At 49.9% G+C, this 14,856-nt stretch overlaps 6 protein-coding genes across 6 annotated transcripts; 3 read left to right on the top strand and 3 right to left on the bottom strand.

Moving 5' to 3' along the window:
* Positions 1–864: 864 nt before the first annotated feature.
* M438DRAFT_78165 (uncharacterized protein) lies at positions 865–2,231 on the bottom strand. Its single transcript, XM_029910317.1, has 3 exons — positions 2,050–2,231; positions 1,511–1,995; positions 865–1,458 (listed from the first exon to the last, which is right to left on the bottom strand). Exons 2-3 carry the CDS (start codon positions 1,969–1,971, stop codon positions 1,104–1,106), a joined length of 816 nt encoding a protein of 271 aa, XP_029757484.1. The 5' UTR covers positions 1,972–1,995; positions 2,050–2,231; the 3' UTR covers positions 865–1,103.
* Positions 2,232–3,449: 1,218 nt separating this feature from the next.
* On the bottom strand, positions 3,450–4,397 carry M438DRAFT_78148 (uncharacterized protein). Its single transcript, XM_029910316.1, has 2 exons — positions 4,389–4,397; positions 3,450–4,347 (listed from the first exon to the last, which is right to left on the bottom strand). Exon 2 carries the CDS (start codon positions 4,242–4,244, stop codon positions 3,462–3,464), a length of 783 nt encoding a protein of 260 aa, XP_029757483.1. The 5' UTR covers positions 4,245–4,347; positions 4,389–4,397; the 3' UTR covers positions 3,450–3,461.
* A 1,438-nt stretch (positions 4,398–5,835) lies between these two features.
* M438DRAFT_348147 (uncharacterized protein) lies at positions 5,836–6,618 on the top strand. Its single transcript, XM_029906069.1, has 2 exons — positions 5,836–5,955; positions 6,020–6,618. Exons 1-2 carry the CDS (start codon positions 5,859–5,861, stop codon positions 6,373–6,375), a joined length of 453 nt encoding a protein of 150 aa, XP_029757482.1. The 5' UTR covers positions 5,836–5,858; the 3' UTR covers positions 6,376–6,618.
* A 2,454-nt stretch (positions 6,619–9,072) lies between these two features.
* Positions 9,073–9,615, top strand: M438DRAFT_358014 (uncharacterized protein; the record flags this gene model as incomplete). Its single annotated transcript, XM_029907212.1, has 2 exons — positions 9,073–9,440; positions 9,498–9,615. The coding sequence occupies 2 exons, from the start codon at positions 9,073–9,075 to the stop codon at positions 9,613–9,615; spliced, it is 486 nt and encodes a 161-aa protein (XP_029757481.1).
* Positions 9,616–10,256: 641 nt separating this feature from the next.
* On the top strand, positions 10,257–11,722 carry M438DRAFT_376860 (acid protease; the record flags this gene model as incomplete). The annotated part of the gene is made up of 2 exons (XM_029908693.1): positions 10,257–10,502; positions 10,559–11,722. 2 exons carry the CDS (start codon positions 10,257–10,259, stop codon positions 11,720–11,722), a joined length of 1,410 nt encoding a protein of 469 aa, XP_029757480.1.
* A 381-nt stretch (positions 11,723–12,103) lies between these two features.
* M438DRAFT_358012 (uncharacterized protein) lies at positions 12,104–13,741 on the bottom strand (the record flags this gene model as incomplete). The annotated part of the gene is made up of 1 exon (XM_029907211.1): positions 12,104–13,741. The coding sequence occupies one exon, from the start codon at positions 13,739–13,741 to the stop codon at positions 12,104–12,106; it is 1,638 nt and encodes a 545-aa protein (XP_029757479.1).
* Positions 13,742–14,856: the final 1,115 nt, after the last annotated feature.

Here is a 14,856-nt window from a genome sequence, read left to right as displayed (position 1 = left end):
TATCATCATTAGCAAGAAACCCCTAGATCCAGGAATCTAGAACGTAAGTACAAAGATCAAGTATCCTTATAAAGCTAGTTCTGGGTTCTTTCACATTATACATCACTTCGCTTCAAGACCCCACTTACGCAAACACTACAGTAAAATACCTAGATATGATCGATATGCTTACAGACACCGTAATTATACTCAACAACTATGTCCAGTGAAGTCGCAAGTACCACAATAACCCATTATATTCTACCGTGGTCAGGGGTTTGCCATCGAAGCGCAGGTGGTAGATATCCTATAGTGCGGGGTTCTCTAAACTCCATCATCACTCCGAGTTCCTTTTCCTTTTTTTTACAGGTATCGAGGAGGAGGAGGAGGAGGAGGATCGATCTTTTGCATTTACTCTTTTGCCAATCTCGATAGCATTGCATCATCTGCGGCTGCTGATGCCATCGAACTATTGCCTCGTTGTTTATATCTCTGACAAAGCAGTACGCTCCATCTATGACTCGATGCTGGTCGACTGTTGTCGAAACGATGCACACGTCTTGGAAATACAGGACTGAAAACTGGACTTGGCTATCGAGAACTCGTTGCTGACACTGTTTAGGATAGAATTTCGAAAGAGTTGTCATGATTTCCTGCTAGAGGAACCACCGTCGATTGATGAGACCGAGACGGATCCCATAGAAAAGGATGTGAAGTCCGATGGCGAGGGTCGTAGCATCGAATGTATCCGGTGGGAAACCGGGGTCTACTTGTGTGAACCAGACGTTGGGTTGTGGGGGTTCTGAGCCATGATTGCCTCACATTGGAACTTGAAAACGTCCCCAGGCACTCTTCGAGTTCTGCTGTTGCTGTAATCCAATCGCTTTCGTCTGACTATTCAGTAGCAGCCATGACGTTACCTTTCGAGAAGGAAGATCTGCCTATGCTGTCAAGACTGAAGCTTTCTCCAGTTTCTCCACTTCCCCCAGAGTCGATCAGAGGCAGGGTCCAAAACAATGCACAAGCAGATCAGTGAGTCAAAAGGTGTCTGGCCTGTATTATGATTATGTGGTGGGTATCAATGGAAAGGGCAATGTCGGAACATGTGCTTTTTTCTGCTTCTCTCATCTCGCACGTCCGTGTTCAACATCTGGAGTGGCACCTCTTTCTTTTCCGGCAAAGTCATGACCCGCAGGTAAGGGGGGTACAGGCACGTCGGTGACGGTCATTCTGTCCTTTTCTCTAACTCTTGGAAGACTTGTTCTGCTGGCATGATTGCTGGCCACCTTGCCTTGCGAAGGGGGTGTAACTGAGAGTGCGGGCAGAGAATTGCGGGTGATGCCTGAGTTGAAGGGGCCTCTTGCAACGTCTTGACGACGGCGATGACGGCGGCGTAGGAGGACGAGGACGACGGTGAGAATGGCGAGACCGACAAATACGACGATGAGCATGACGATCCACCTCCAATGGTCCGTCCACCTGTTGGCTGGTCAGTCGTTGGTCTGGTGTTGCAACCTCCATCTTGACTTACCAATCGTGATGAGGGTCTGCATCCTGGGCGGAGCTTGAGCTCTGTGTACCGCCTGTTGAGGTCGACGTTGGAGGTGACGAAGCAATCGTCGAAGCACTCCTTGTGGCAGCTGGGTCTGTCGTGGTTCCAGCACTGACTTGAGCAGCGGCAGCGACACCATTGTCGGCACAGTTGGACTGATACCATGTCGCAATCTTGGCCACATCGGCCGCTTCACACACATCCGAGCATAGCGTAGATCCAGCAGCCTTGAGTGGTGTGAGGTAGCCAGACTGGCAGAAGCACGATTCGTAGATGACGGCGTCGGTTACTGGGGCGGCTGGGGGGATGCAGCCTGTTTGTGCATTCTGGAGGATTGTGCATTGCTGAGCGCATGACGGAAGGGCCGAGTCGCTGTAGACGAGCAGTTGTTGTGCCATGGCAGATGCCGCCAGTGATGCGACAATCGCGAGAAGACGCATCGTGGAAGGAAGATTGTTGGAATTCTGCGACAGGAAGAGAGTCAGCAAAGAGAAGTCGCACGAGAACGCGACACTCACAAGGCAGGCACGGTTTGCAGAGGCTGATGTGGGGATGCTTCCTTTCCGCAGGCATAAGCCGATCGACAGAGGGAAGGCACGAAGGTACCGCGATATTCGTGTTTCTGCTGATGATAAGACGAGGGGCTCAGGAATGTGCCATGAAACGTTTCATCCAAGTGTAGATGTTCCCAATCGCCAGCAGTCTTGTCGTCGAGGTCGTCGCTTTGGTCAAATAGCTGTAGAGATGAATACTTGCTCAACAGTAGCTCAAGGTTTGGCTCCAGTCAGACCATCTCTCGCCGTGTATACAAGTACACGAGAGGGGGCAGGTGCTAGCCTCTGCCCGGCACTCCCGCATGCAGCCTAGTCCTTGCCGCTTTTAGCTGTGCCGAGGATGATTGCTCCATCATTCCTGCAAGGCGACAGCAGGCAGAAGACTTGTATAACAGAGATGGGTATGAGTACTGTAGCAAACAGTTAGAACAAGCTTGATCAAGTCCAACGAGAAATCCAGGTTAGAGTGTCGGCCCGTTAGCTTGACAGCTTGGTCAACCGTAAAAAGCATGCAAACTTCGAAGGCTGAGTGCGCAGTGATCGATTTGGATCATGATCTTTTCCTCTTGGCAGCGTGACGATTGTGATAAAGATCATGCCAAGTCCTTCAAGCTCCTTCCTCGTCTCTGTGGTCGATTGCCAACCTCTTGCATCAACGTCCTGCCATGATCTCTCTTTCCTTGGTCGCGCCACGCATCTTCCGGCCACTCGCGTGGACATGGACAGCGCGACCGCTCTGCGCACTCGGACGCGCTGCCTATAGCACCAGTAAACATGATACGCCCACCGTCTTGACTCGGGAAGAAGCGCTTGCTCTCAAAAAAGTCGACTCGAGAGCCTACCATAGATACCGCTACGCCACCGACAAGAACTTCCGTGAAAGGATACAAAGGAACCACAGAAAGTTCCGCAGAAAGCCGGAAACTAAAAACAGCCGAATTATCCATGACTACGAATCCAATCGAAAGATACCTGGCATACTGGAGGGCAAAAGAAGTGCCAACTTGAAGGATTATCGTGAGAAGCTTGAGATACGGCGCGCCAGGTTGCTTGCATCGCACATACTAAAAAATCTACGGTGGATCAAAGAGGGCTGGACTTGGAAGCTGCATGAGCCCGTCATCACTCCGGCTCGAGTCGACCATGATTGCACCGCCTGTCAGAGGAGCCGCTACCTCAGGCTGTGGTGGAGGGAGAAGTCCAATCAATCAAGATACATGTGCTCAACTTGTTTCGCCAACAACTTTGACCTTGTGGTACCAGAGAGCGAGCAAGACAAGGAATTGCCTCGTCTCTTTACCGATCCCACACATCCTCCGCCTCCGCCTCCGCCTCCGCCTCCCAAGGATTGAATAGTCGACTGGCTTGATATACTTTCAACTACATACATGCGAGTACTCGCAATCACAACCAATTCTCTCAGCCGGCTTGATTCTCCTCATAGTCAAGGAATATCGATCTTGCCTGGCGACAAGCCTCGCACCATCTTGATCATGCTTTCTTCCTTTAATTCCATGGGTATAGCCATACCTCGAAGGCCCTCTCATGACCAACAGCGATCTCGCCGGCAACTCCAACTCCCACTCCTCGGTCTTTTCCTCAACACTATCAACAGAAGGTGCGAGCTCAGGCGGCGGTGTCTCGACTCCTCCTCCCAACGACCTCTTTGGCAGACGCAATCTCCTTGACTCCTTTTCGCCGCAGAGTTTGAAATCCATCCGCGTAGAAGCGCCGAAGCTGAGGCTGTATATCGTCTCTTCAAACGCCGAATGCGTGTCCACATGAGGGGGTATGCCAGTGCCTGGCGGATAGTGCTGCAGAGTATACTGGTCAGGTATGTCCCTGTCATCTCTGGCAGGTAGGCGATCCAGCAGTCGCGTGAGGTATTCAGGCGGGGGTGTGCTTGCTGACTTTGAGACGGCGAAAGTGGTGTAATCGAAATGAGGGCCGTAGTGTACAGCCCCTCGTTTGAGAGCGCGCCCTTCCCTAGACGATGTCACGACATGGTATTCCCGTATCATTTCCTCCTCTTCCTCTTTGCTGATGAAGTCGTGGATCAGGATCAGTCCGTTGGTAAACTCATATGTCGGTGGATTGTTTGAGATGAGAGTGGGTGGTGGATAGTTCGGTTGTATGTTGAACAAAATTCGCTCTACCATTGCCGGCGCAGCGTATGCGAAGATCGCTTTCGACTCCGTCTCGAATGCCTTCGTCGCATCTTCTGGCGATTCATACTCGGTCAGGGCGTACGGCTTGCGGGAACTTAGTCGTCAGCTTCAATCCAGTCTTACACTCTCACTTACTTTTGCTAACAGTTCTACAATTTGCACTGGCGAGCCAGGCAGGTTCTCTGCTTGTGTGATACCTGAACGCGCTCGCGCTGCCATGTCGCCTGCATTTAGCAGCCACAGCCATCGTGATTCTGATGGTCCGGCTTCAAGCTCCTCTACCGGCACCTTCTCCATTGTGGAAATGGTGGCCATATAGCGCGACCGGGCATTTGGAGGATGCGCTTTCATGCTTGCGGTCACTCGGAAGTGCGTATTGTCTTGACTCTTGCAGCGGTTGCAACTTGGAAGGCACGCGATTCTTTGGAGGGACTCGAATTGCGGGGCCAAAATGTGCGACCCGAGTGGCCAAAAGTCTAGGCCAAGTCTCTCTCTTCCACGCTGGCAACGACCTCTACAATCTCTATACTGTTGGAGTCTCTTGCCAATATGATCTTCCATCCAATTCGGTCTTTTTAGTTCTCATCAGACACATATCTAACGATCGATCCACTTTTCAAGCTCCATCACAGAAGACAATTGATGTTTGCATGGATTCACAAACATTTTTCAAAGCCCGACATCTCAGAACTTGAATTTCGATATAGCTCGCCACAACCAGTGTTTTCTACTCGGGTTTCCCGTCGGTCCAAGGAATAGCGTCGGTAGAATCAACTCTATCTGGTCAAACAACCAAACATCGTAGTCGTCGCGCCTGTGGGAGCCGGTTTGTCTGGAAACTGCTTGTTAAGGGTATCACCCTGACCCCATCACCTCCATGGCGTCATGATCTTGGCAGTCCCGGAAGTCGGGCTGATGCTTACCGGCCTCCACAACGTGTTCACGTCTACCAACAGCCGTTCTGGAGAAGCTCTTCTCTCTGATCTTCTTCACCGCTCTCCTCCATTCCATTTAATTCCTCTACTACTCGATGTGCGGGTGCTCATTAAAGATGAAACGTTGGTTGAAAAGTGCCTAGACTTAATGGCTTAGACTTAATCCTTAAGGAATGCTAAAGTTGCTTTAAATACGACTTCCTGCATCCTGAATGTATGCACTGCGGCAACTTAAAGCGATATCACCGTGAACACTCCTGCGAACCAAGCATTGCTCTGCCTCAGCTGTTTAGTATCCTATGCGTCAAAAGACCAACACGAACGAGCGTGAAGGCATCTGCAACGCCCACGCTGCAGCAGCCTTTTGGATCCTCATATACCGCTGATTCATGTAAGAATAGATTTGTAACAACTTTGCGCAGCCTTCTCCAGCCTTGACTGGAGACAGAAACGAACATGCGATGGAATAGTCAGAGCAAGAAGAAAGACATAAAGATAGGTTATTCAGCTGTTAGATTCTAGACATCTCAAGCACTCACATCGGCTCTTTCACACGCAATAACAATTACAGCCAACAACGACTCTTCACAACTACCAATCATCAAGTCTAACTTCCAAGATGGTTGCCTTCCAGAACATCGTCATCTCCAGCATCCTTGCTGTTGCTGCCATGGCCGCACCTACTGTGCTTGACAGAGATACCTCGAGCTCTACGCTCGTTCGCCGCAAGAACACAAACAAATGTGAAGCCCACATTCACCTCGACTGTAAGTCAGCCACGTCCAATCTCCACTATCAAGTCTGGCCAGACTGCTAAATTCAAAGCTATAGCTTCCAACGGACTCTGTGGCAACTCTTGCACCGACAAGTACAACATCGACCTCCTCGACAACGCAGTCCCCGCCCAAGCCTTTGGAAAAACCTGGGACTGGTCCAGCGTCGGCACTTGGAGCGCCACCAACCCTGACTACCAGATCAAAATCGGCACCACCAGAGGTCCCGAGCTTTGGATCGACGGCCGCATCCCTAGTGGCTTCATCACTGATTCTTGGAGAAGTTCGTTCACTCTTCATTATGGTGATCAACATTGGAACTCGCACGAGTGTGAGAACTGGGCGTACAAGGGCCCGAAGATCAGTAATGGACAACGCCATGAATTTGACCTTTGGTGTGAGTTTGACTGCTAGGAGGGTCGGTGAGGTGACAAGACCTGCACGCACCTTCCACCATACTGCAGTCTCTGGACTCGGTGGTGACTGCTTGAAGAAAAGACAGAGTGCTTGATTTATCGCGGATGTTTCTCTTTCTGATTTCTTTTCTTTCTTTTTGCGCATGATTGATTTTCTAGCTCCTCAATGTAGCTCCTCAGAAACTGGCAGATATTACACATTCGTTCAGACGTAGTAGATATTTCTTTCTTATCCAATCCTCTTATGCTCAACTACCTAGCACACAGAATACTTCTACTCTGACTAACATCACAACCCAATTTCGGCGTCATGAGCCTAGAAATCTGTTCGTCTGGCATCGCTTCTCCGTAACGACTGCTTAACTACCCAGTATTCTAAAGCTTGTTCACGCGACCGCACCATATTCTACTGTAAACATATAGCTGTCCGAAAGGATACTATCCGTAGCCTGACTGTGACACGTGACAGCGGCGCCTCCGATGACGCGTTTCGTGTCTTTGCTTGTTTTGGCGCTGCTCCTTCTTGTTCCTGATCACCACGTCGCGCTTTCTCCTTCATTCATTGACTGTCCGATTTACATGTCCACGATACCGAGGACCACAGCGGTTTCTTGAGATTACTGCCAACGCTGGACGCATCGCTGGGCTGTTCCAAGCGTGTCGCGAAGACGGTGGAGAATACGAGCAGCGGCATAACATGTTGACATAAGAGGGCAGTGTCAAGCAAGAGCAATGGAAACAGAACGAGGCAGGGAGGGCGTTGGAGCCCGTCAAGTCGTGGAAACATATCGGTCACCTTCTGTCGTACAGCACAGCGAGCAAGCTGAACGCGCGGTTTGTCGCCAATGCAGCATGTCCCTTGCTGTGACACACTTCCTGGCTGCCGCAACCATCTCGATTGGCTTTTCATGATCGGTATGACCGAACAAACGCGTACCATGGCAACACGCCAACACTGTCTTTGGCATCCATCTGCCGAGAAGCACGGCAGTCCAGACCTTGTGCTCACGGTCCTGCCGGGCCCCGGCGAGTGGTTCGATGTCGACATGGCGTGGGCCAGACCATGTTCGATGTCCAGGCTTCAGCCACACAAATAGAAGCTCTGTTGATGGTCCTCCCGGGAAGACACGTCTCCTCCATTGGTGTCTAATTGACCCAGGCGCTGGGACGGCGGCTGCCCTGCAGCACCAAGTTTCCTTCTGGGCCGAGATCTGGCTCGGGTTCCACCAAAAGCCTTGTCGGGTCGCGCTCGGTTGTGAAGTGAGCAGTCCAGAGCTTCCAAGCCGAGCTAGAAGGCAGTGGCGTGAGTGAGAGGATGTATCTTATCGACCGACGCCCCGGCGCGTGAACTTGACAGAAGCAGTTGAAGGACTTCCGAGGAGCTCAGTTTCGGCCCGTCCGACGGCATGCCACGTGTAGGTTCACCTTTTCTTTTGCCTGTCGTTGATCTCTGTCATGATCTATCATTTCCTCTTTCTCTTTCCTTATAGCAATCGCCATAACTGTCATGAGCTTGATTGACAGTCAAAGAAATGGATCGGCACTCGGACATCTCGCCGTACGAGCCCTTCACAACGTTGAAGAGACAACAACCCCTGGCTTGCAGATTTACAACTTCAAAACATTGCCATTCTGCAGCATCTCGTCAGTAACCACCGCGGTCTCTGCCGGCAAAGCGGAAAGATGGCAGTGGTGATGAAACCAGCCAGCAGTGACATGCTGTTGCTGATGAATCTTTCCCGTGGTATGTTGAGAGTCGTCATAGTGGAGTTCGTGGTAGCCACCCAGTGGAGGAGTCTCGTGGATGCGAGACGCGTTCGTCCTCTGAACATGACCTTGGAGACCGACTCCGGCTCATCTCCTATTCGTGCCTGTTGATCGACTTGCAAACCCCTTGGAGCCTCAACTACGACTCGGAGTCGTATCAGTTGATGCAACAAGCCATCTGTTCCCAGACGCAGCATTCCCAAATCACAGCTACTTCGATACAACTCAATCGTTATCTGTCGCATCGTCGGGTAGAATCTACGATCTCAAGCACATCCGCAACCTTCTTTCACCTCAATAATCACAAGACCTTAGGGTATACTCATTCCTTATCATCAGCCTCAAGTCCGCTTCAGGGCATTGCGGCTATGTTAGAATATCCGAAAATATCGCACCAAGTTGGCGCCCAGCATGTGCCGATTTCCTATCCGGAATGGCCGATGTTTGGATACGCAGCTGACTTCCTCTTGTGTGAGTGGATAAGAACAGTGCCGCAAGAAAGCAAGGGTTAGCTATATGTGGCTGAAAGCATGGCGATCCCAATGCGCTGTTTGCAGCTTTCCAAGAACCAGGACTTTTGCTCAGCTACCCTCGATCGAAGGAATGGATGCATGTTCAACCCAGGATTGTTCGCCACGACTTTGTATCCCATTGCGACCCTCGATCGTCATACACTTCTTCTTCACACCATCACGATTTCTAAAGCTTGAATTTCATACACCTTTGAACGACGACTTTACATTGACGCATTCCTTGCAAAACTTTGCTTGAACAAGCCCCAAAATCGTCGTCAGTCAGAAGGCGGAAAGCTCGAATACATATTCAGCTTGAATTCCCTCGTGGTGAAAGGTCAAATCAAACTCATACAAAACTCCGTCATTCATTTCCCATCCCCACCTTTCGTGTAACCAACTTCACACATTACGACATGCGCTTCGCCATTTTCATCTTCATCTCGACTTCTCTTGCGCTTCTCATCCCGAGATGCGACACAGGGTATGCAAGGCTTGGCTCTGATAATAATGCTGGATCCCGTTCTAACGAGGCTTCCAACAGCGATCATGCCTCTTCTTCCATCGATGCTCGTGAGCTGAACCCATCTGCCGCCGTCGTTGCGACTTCAGCTTCAAAATCAACATATCCATACACCAAAAAGATCAAGACTGTTTCGACTCAGCCCACCACAACACCGTTGCCAACACGTGCGTTGACGACCGAGGTTGAAGATCCTGAAGATTGTGTCCCTCACTCAATTTGTGTGGACAAGATCAGTCCTTGCGGTAAACGCTATGGAGGGTGAGTGGTTATTTCTGTCCAAGCCGCAGCAGGGTCAAAGACTGACACAGATATCAGATGCTATGACGAGAACTTCTGTGATGGCAACACAAGCCCATACCCCATTCCTACTTGTCCCACAATGGTGACCAAGAAGCGAGAACCCGTCCCAGCGCCAACCATCACACCAGCTTAAGACTGGTACAACTTGAGTGAAACTCCAGAGTTTGAGACCATGCAGCACTTGCAAACCGTTGGAAACGCAGAGTCGAAGTTGGGTATATTGATCGAAGCAGTAATGAGAAAGAGTGACCGAGAGGCTTGTACGAATACCAAAAGGTTTATATAGACATTTTCCATTCATCATAATAATGTTTCTTCAAACATCACATCTCTTCCGAACTCGACCGACGATCCAGAAATCTAGATGAGGCTTGAGCAAGCCTGAACAAGCCAGACCATGCTGTTTGCTCCTCTAATCAGGAATGATCTGTGCGATAAGGTAATGTACCGAGATGTTCAAAGCCAAGAGAATTGAATCAAGAGAGGAGGAATGCAGGGCGGTCTTGACCAATCTGCACCAAGCAAGGGAGTGCGACCAAACACACACAAGCTTGCATTTGATTGTGTTTGGGAGTATGTACGACAGGGAGGTAAAACACAAGCGTAACTCCCCTCGCTGTCTGGCTTCTCCTTGCGACACCTGGTTTGGTTCGTCTCCGTTCGACAAGAAACGTTCACTCTTTTCTCGTTCGTTTTTCTTCCATTGTTTCGCTTGTTGGTCTTCCTTTGACCGTTGTTTGGAAGCAGAGTCTTTGCTTTTCGCGATACTCAGATATGCGTCTTCTTGAAGTCGCTGCCCTTGTAGCCCTCGCCACACCCATCGCCGCTCGAGGCAACTTTGACTTCCGAGTCAGCCAACCACGTCGTCTTGTTGCCATCAAGGAGCCTAGTCCGAATCATGTCACCAGCAACACGATCTCATTAGGAAGAGCCGACTCGAAAAGCAACTCTCTGAGTGCTGGATACCTTCAAGCTATCAGAGCGGGCAATCACGTAGATGGAATATACTCACGACTGAGAGTAAGACAGAAAATCTACCACCATCAGCTTTGAACAAGTACTGATCAAGTCATCAGAATGGGACAGCAGATCTCCTCTCAGTAGGAGCAGGAAGCGTCTTCCTCGCCCCCCTCGATGCAGGCGGAGAGACCTTCTATGTAGTAATCGATACCGGCAGCAGCGACACTTGGCTCATAAACAGCGCCTTCACCTGCGTGGATCCTACAGACTCTGCCACAATCCCCGAAGAAGATTGTGCTTTTGGCCCCACCTACTCTTTAACCTCAACAGCCTCTCAAATCGACAATCGCAATTTCAACATCTCATACGCTGATGGAGAACGCCTCAATGGACGCATGATCACAGAAGATCTCACATTCGCGGGCATAACCGTAGAAAACCAAACAATGGGCCTAGTCACAGAAGCAGGCTGGTACGGCGATGGTGCATCTTCAGGCCTCCTCGGACTAGCCTACTCAACACTGACGAATCAATACAACGGCAATGACCCCACCGCCGACATCAGAGGCGTCAATATCCCTTACAATCCACTTTTCACCTCAATGTACGCCCAAGAACTCACCGCACCACTCTTCAGCATCGCCCTCGATCGCGACATCGCCCGCTCCGCTCAAGCCCGCGGTGGCGTCCTAGCTGTCGGTGGTATCCCAAACATTCCCCACGGCACCGCATGGGCATCTGCGAATATTTCCGTGGTGGGCATCGATGCCACCACCGGCCAGCCCGAGTATCAATTCTACTCCATCCGGGTAGACGGGTGGGCCATATCAGCAAACTGGTCTGCGGATTTCGACGTCAAGATGACTGGAAATAAGAGGAAGGTTGCACTGCTCGGTGCACCTACACGCAACTCCATCGTCGATTCAGGAACATCGCTTATTTACGCTCCTTCCGCCGTCGCTGCCGCAGTGGCCGCCGCATTTTCCCCCGCCGCCTCCATCTCCTCACAAACAGGTCTGTATCATGTGGATTGCAATGCACGAGTCCCTCGCTTCGGCGTCACCGTTTCCGCAAAGACGTTTTTCGTCAATAGATTGGATTTGATCATTGATACAGGATATGGGTTTTGCGTGCTGGGGGTGCAGGATAATAATGGTGGGATGACTATATTGGGGGATGTGTTTATGAGAAATGTTTTGACTGTTTTTGATGTGGGAGCTGGGCAGGTGAGGTTTTCGGCTAGGGAGTTGCAGTTGACGAATGGGACTGTTACGCAATGAGAATGTGGTTGGGGAGAGGATTTTGAGAGGGAAGTTGGGATGAAGTATAGATATCGTGTAAAGAGATATCTGCCAGTCCCAATATGAGTTGTCTCAGTTCCAGCTATGAAGCGGCAGGTATCCGGTCAATTCGTGCAATGTACGAGGCACAGAAGAACAAAAGTTAGATAGTTAAGGTGAAAGCTTGCCCAAAAGTAAGACGCATGCCATATATGCGTGGTTGCAGTCTAGGTGATTGTCGACAGCATCCAACAAAAACACCAAAGCGATTACATTGCAAGAAAGGCGAGAGTCAAGAGTTAAGAAGAAACGATTATCAAATTTCGATACATATTATAAACACCAACCTCTTCCATTACTCCTTCCACCATCTCTGGCTCATTACCAACTCCCTCCAGCACTAGTATCGATCAAATCTCCTTGCCCAACAGGACCAACGGGCATCATATTAGCTACCGGAGCAATCTCACCTCCAGCTTCAGCAACTGCCTTTACAGCAGCTTGACTGAATCTTCTCCATCGTTCTGCTTGTTCTCTTTCCCTTCTCGCTTTCGTCTTGGAGCTGCCTGAGGGCGCAACACCACTAAGTAATTTGTCGGAATCGGAAGGTGTGTAGTTCACGAAGCCGCCAGCTTTTGAGCCACGATTGCTGGGTTTGTGATCAGAGCTTGATTTGCGGCTGTGCGGTTTTGAGGAAGAAGAACGCTTGGTTTTGCGGATGGGAGAAGGTGTGCGCGATTCTCTCCTCAAAACATTATTTGCGTACGCGGAAGTAGTGTAGTAAGGCGTCGTATCAATCTCCGCCACACCTACCAATTCTTCCCCATAAGCAGGAGCCAAAGTGGGGTCATTGAAACCAGAAGGGATGATATTATCATGGACTTGGAAATTTGCGGCGGCGAGAGAAGCTTGATATTCTGCTTCTCTCTTCTCGCTGGCCATCCATGGGCTGAATGTTGGAGAAGGCTCGTAAATGTCTTCTGCGCCGAAGGAGTTTGCGCTCCAGGCGGATTTGTTGTAGGTGTCTGCGACGTTTGGTTGTTCGTAGTAGACGTCGCGGAAGGTTGGGATGGGCTCTTCGGCGAAGATTGCTCCGCGTTCAACGCTGGGGCTTGTAAGAGGGGAGGCTTCAGGACTGTAGAGTTGTCTGGGTAGACTGTCCTGGGGAAAATTGCTGGTGAATGGCGAGGTTTGCTCGTCGTAGTTTGTGAATGGTTGGAAGGGTGAGGCATCAAGACCACCAAAGCCTTGGAAGCCGAGACCTACTGCTGGCTTGTTTCTTCCACTGGAAGGAGGGGTCAAAGGCATGCTTCTGATTGGCATGTTCATGGTCGTCATTCTGGAAGGAGTCTGGTATATGCTCTCAATCCATGCATCTTGAGCTCCTGCTCTGTAACGCGAAGGCGACATCATCTTTGGCGATTTGCTAGATGATCTGTATTGTTTGGTAACCCCCACAGGGCGTTCCGGTGTTTTTGTTGAGCGATCTTGTTGATATCTCTGTGCTTTACGGCGCCTGGCCGCTGCTTCTGCTGAAGGTGATGATGGAATAGTGTTCGAGATGTGAGGTGAAGGGAAACCGCCGAGACTCAAAAAGTCCGCATGAGGGTGGTTCTTTGTGTTGTAGAAAGAGGAGGCGGGAGAAAGAGTGTGGATCTGTTGTTGCCTTCCTCTTTGTTGTTGTTGGTGAGTGTTGGTCTGCTCTTGTTCCAATGTGGAGGCGCTTTCTTCAAGTACGGCAAGTGTTCTGGCCCAGAAGTCATCGGAAAGACGTCTTGCTGCTGCTTCAGATGAACTGCTGTCTCCACTGTCGGTGTAGTTTCCTTCAATCGAGTTGATAATGTCGTTGTTGCTGGCTTCATCTGAACTGCTTGTTGTCGCTGCAGCATTGCATGTGCCAAATTCAAACCCATCAGTGTCGACGTATTGGTTGAACAAATCGTCATAGACGGTTGTCCATTGGGGCTCTTTGTTTGCTGGACGCATTGGGTAAGAGTAGTGCTGACTAAGAGATGCCATGTTGTAGTGTGAGGTGTGAGTTGTGCAGAAAAGGCTGAAATGTTTGATCTGATAGGTTGAATGTGAACTCAGATCAGACTTGTGCAAGATCTGTGCAAAGTGTGGCTGAGGTTTTGGGTCTGATAGGATGGTTGTAGAGATGGTTGGGTTTGAACAGGGATATTGTGATTGAACAGGTAGATTGTAATGCAAGATTATGCAGGAACAAAACATACATCGACACAAGAGGCAGGGTAATATATGCAAAGAAGGCTATTGTGCTTAGAGATACCCAACCTCCTGATTGTAAAAGGCATTCCGGGTGGTTGGTAGCTCGTATGGAATGAGAGATTTACAATAGTCTGGTTTTCCCTTTCTGCTCAGTGGTCACATGTGTTTGACAGGTTTGATGGGCCTACAGACTGGATGAACAAGCCGGTGGCTGGTGAATATTCGAGTGTGGCTAGCATTCCATTGGTATACAGAGAAAGTGGCTGGAAAGATTGGTACATTCCTTGAATCAGGAATGCCTCAGGTCAGTCGGCCTCAATGGTCAAGCTAGGCGCACGTGATTTTGAACAATGCTTCACATCATGTAGAGCAACGAAATTATGCATAATGAAAGATGAACGGTGATCGTCCTTACGGAGGTTGGTGAGGTACCGAGATCAGTGAGTCGAGATGGGCAATTTGTGACGATTCCGAGGTGGCCCTTGAACGATTTGCGACAAACCTTCAAAGCCGCTTCTGTGAATTCAGACGCGTGCCACGAAGACAACTACTGAGGTGAGATGATAGCAAGACTCGTGCAATTGCATAGTGTTCGCCAAGTGCCATGTCAGAATGTCAAGATGCGTCTGTTTTGTAAAATTATGTCGGCTTCGATAGCCTCGCGTGGACTACCCGCTGTTGAGACACCTCTCTCAAAAACCCAAGTACAAAACTTCCGAGACATCTTTCAGATAGATCATATCATCAAGCATGAATAATCTGGTGCCATGATTTAATCTTATCTCGTTGCTGTGACTTGCACGTCTATCCGCTTTCGTGTGTTTGTTGCCCAGGCCAAGGAATGTACAGCAATTAATCAACATTCCAACATCCTCAGCACAGCAAAACATGGCCGTTAGCAGTAT

This window comes from Aureobasidium pullulans, assembly GCF_000721785.1.
Source record: "Aureobasidium pullulans EXF-150 unplaced genomic scaffold scaffold_19, whole genome shotgun sequence".
Classification (NCBI taxonomy): Eukaryota; Fungi; Ascomycota; class Dothideomycetes; order Dothideales; family Saccotheciaceae; genus Aureobasidium; species Aureobasidium pullulans.
This window is presented reverse-complemented; position numbering and strand designations above follow the sequence as displayed.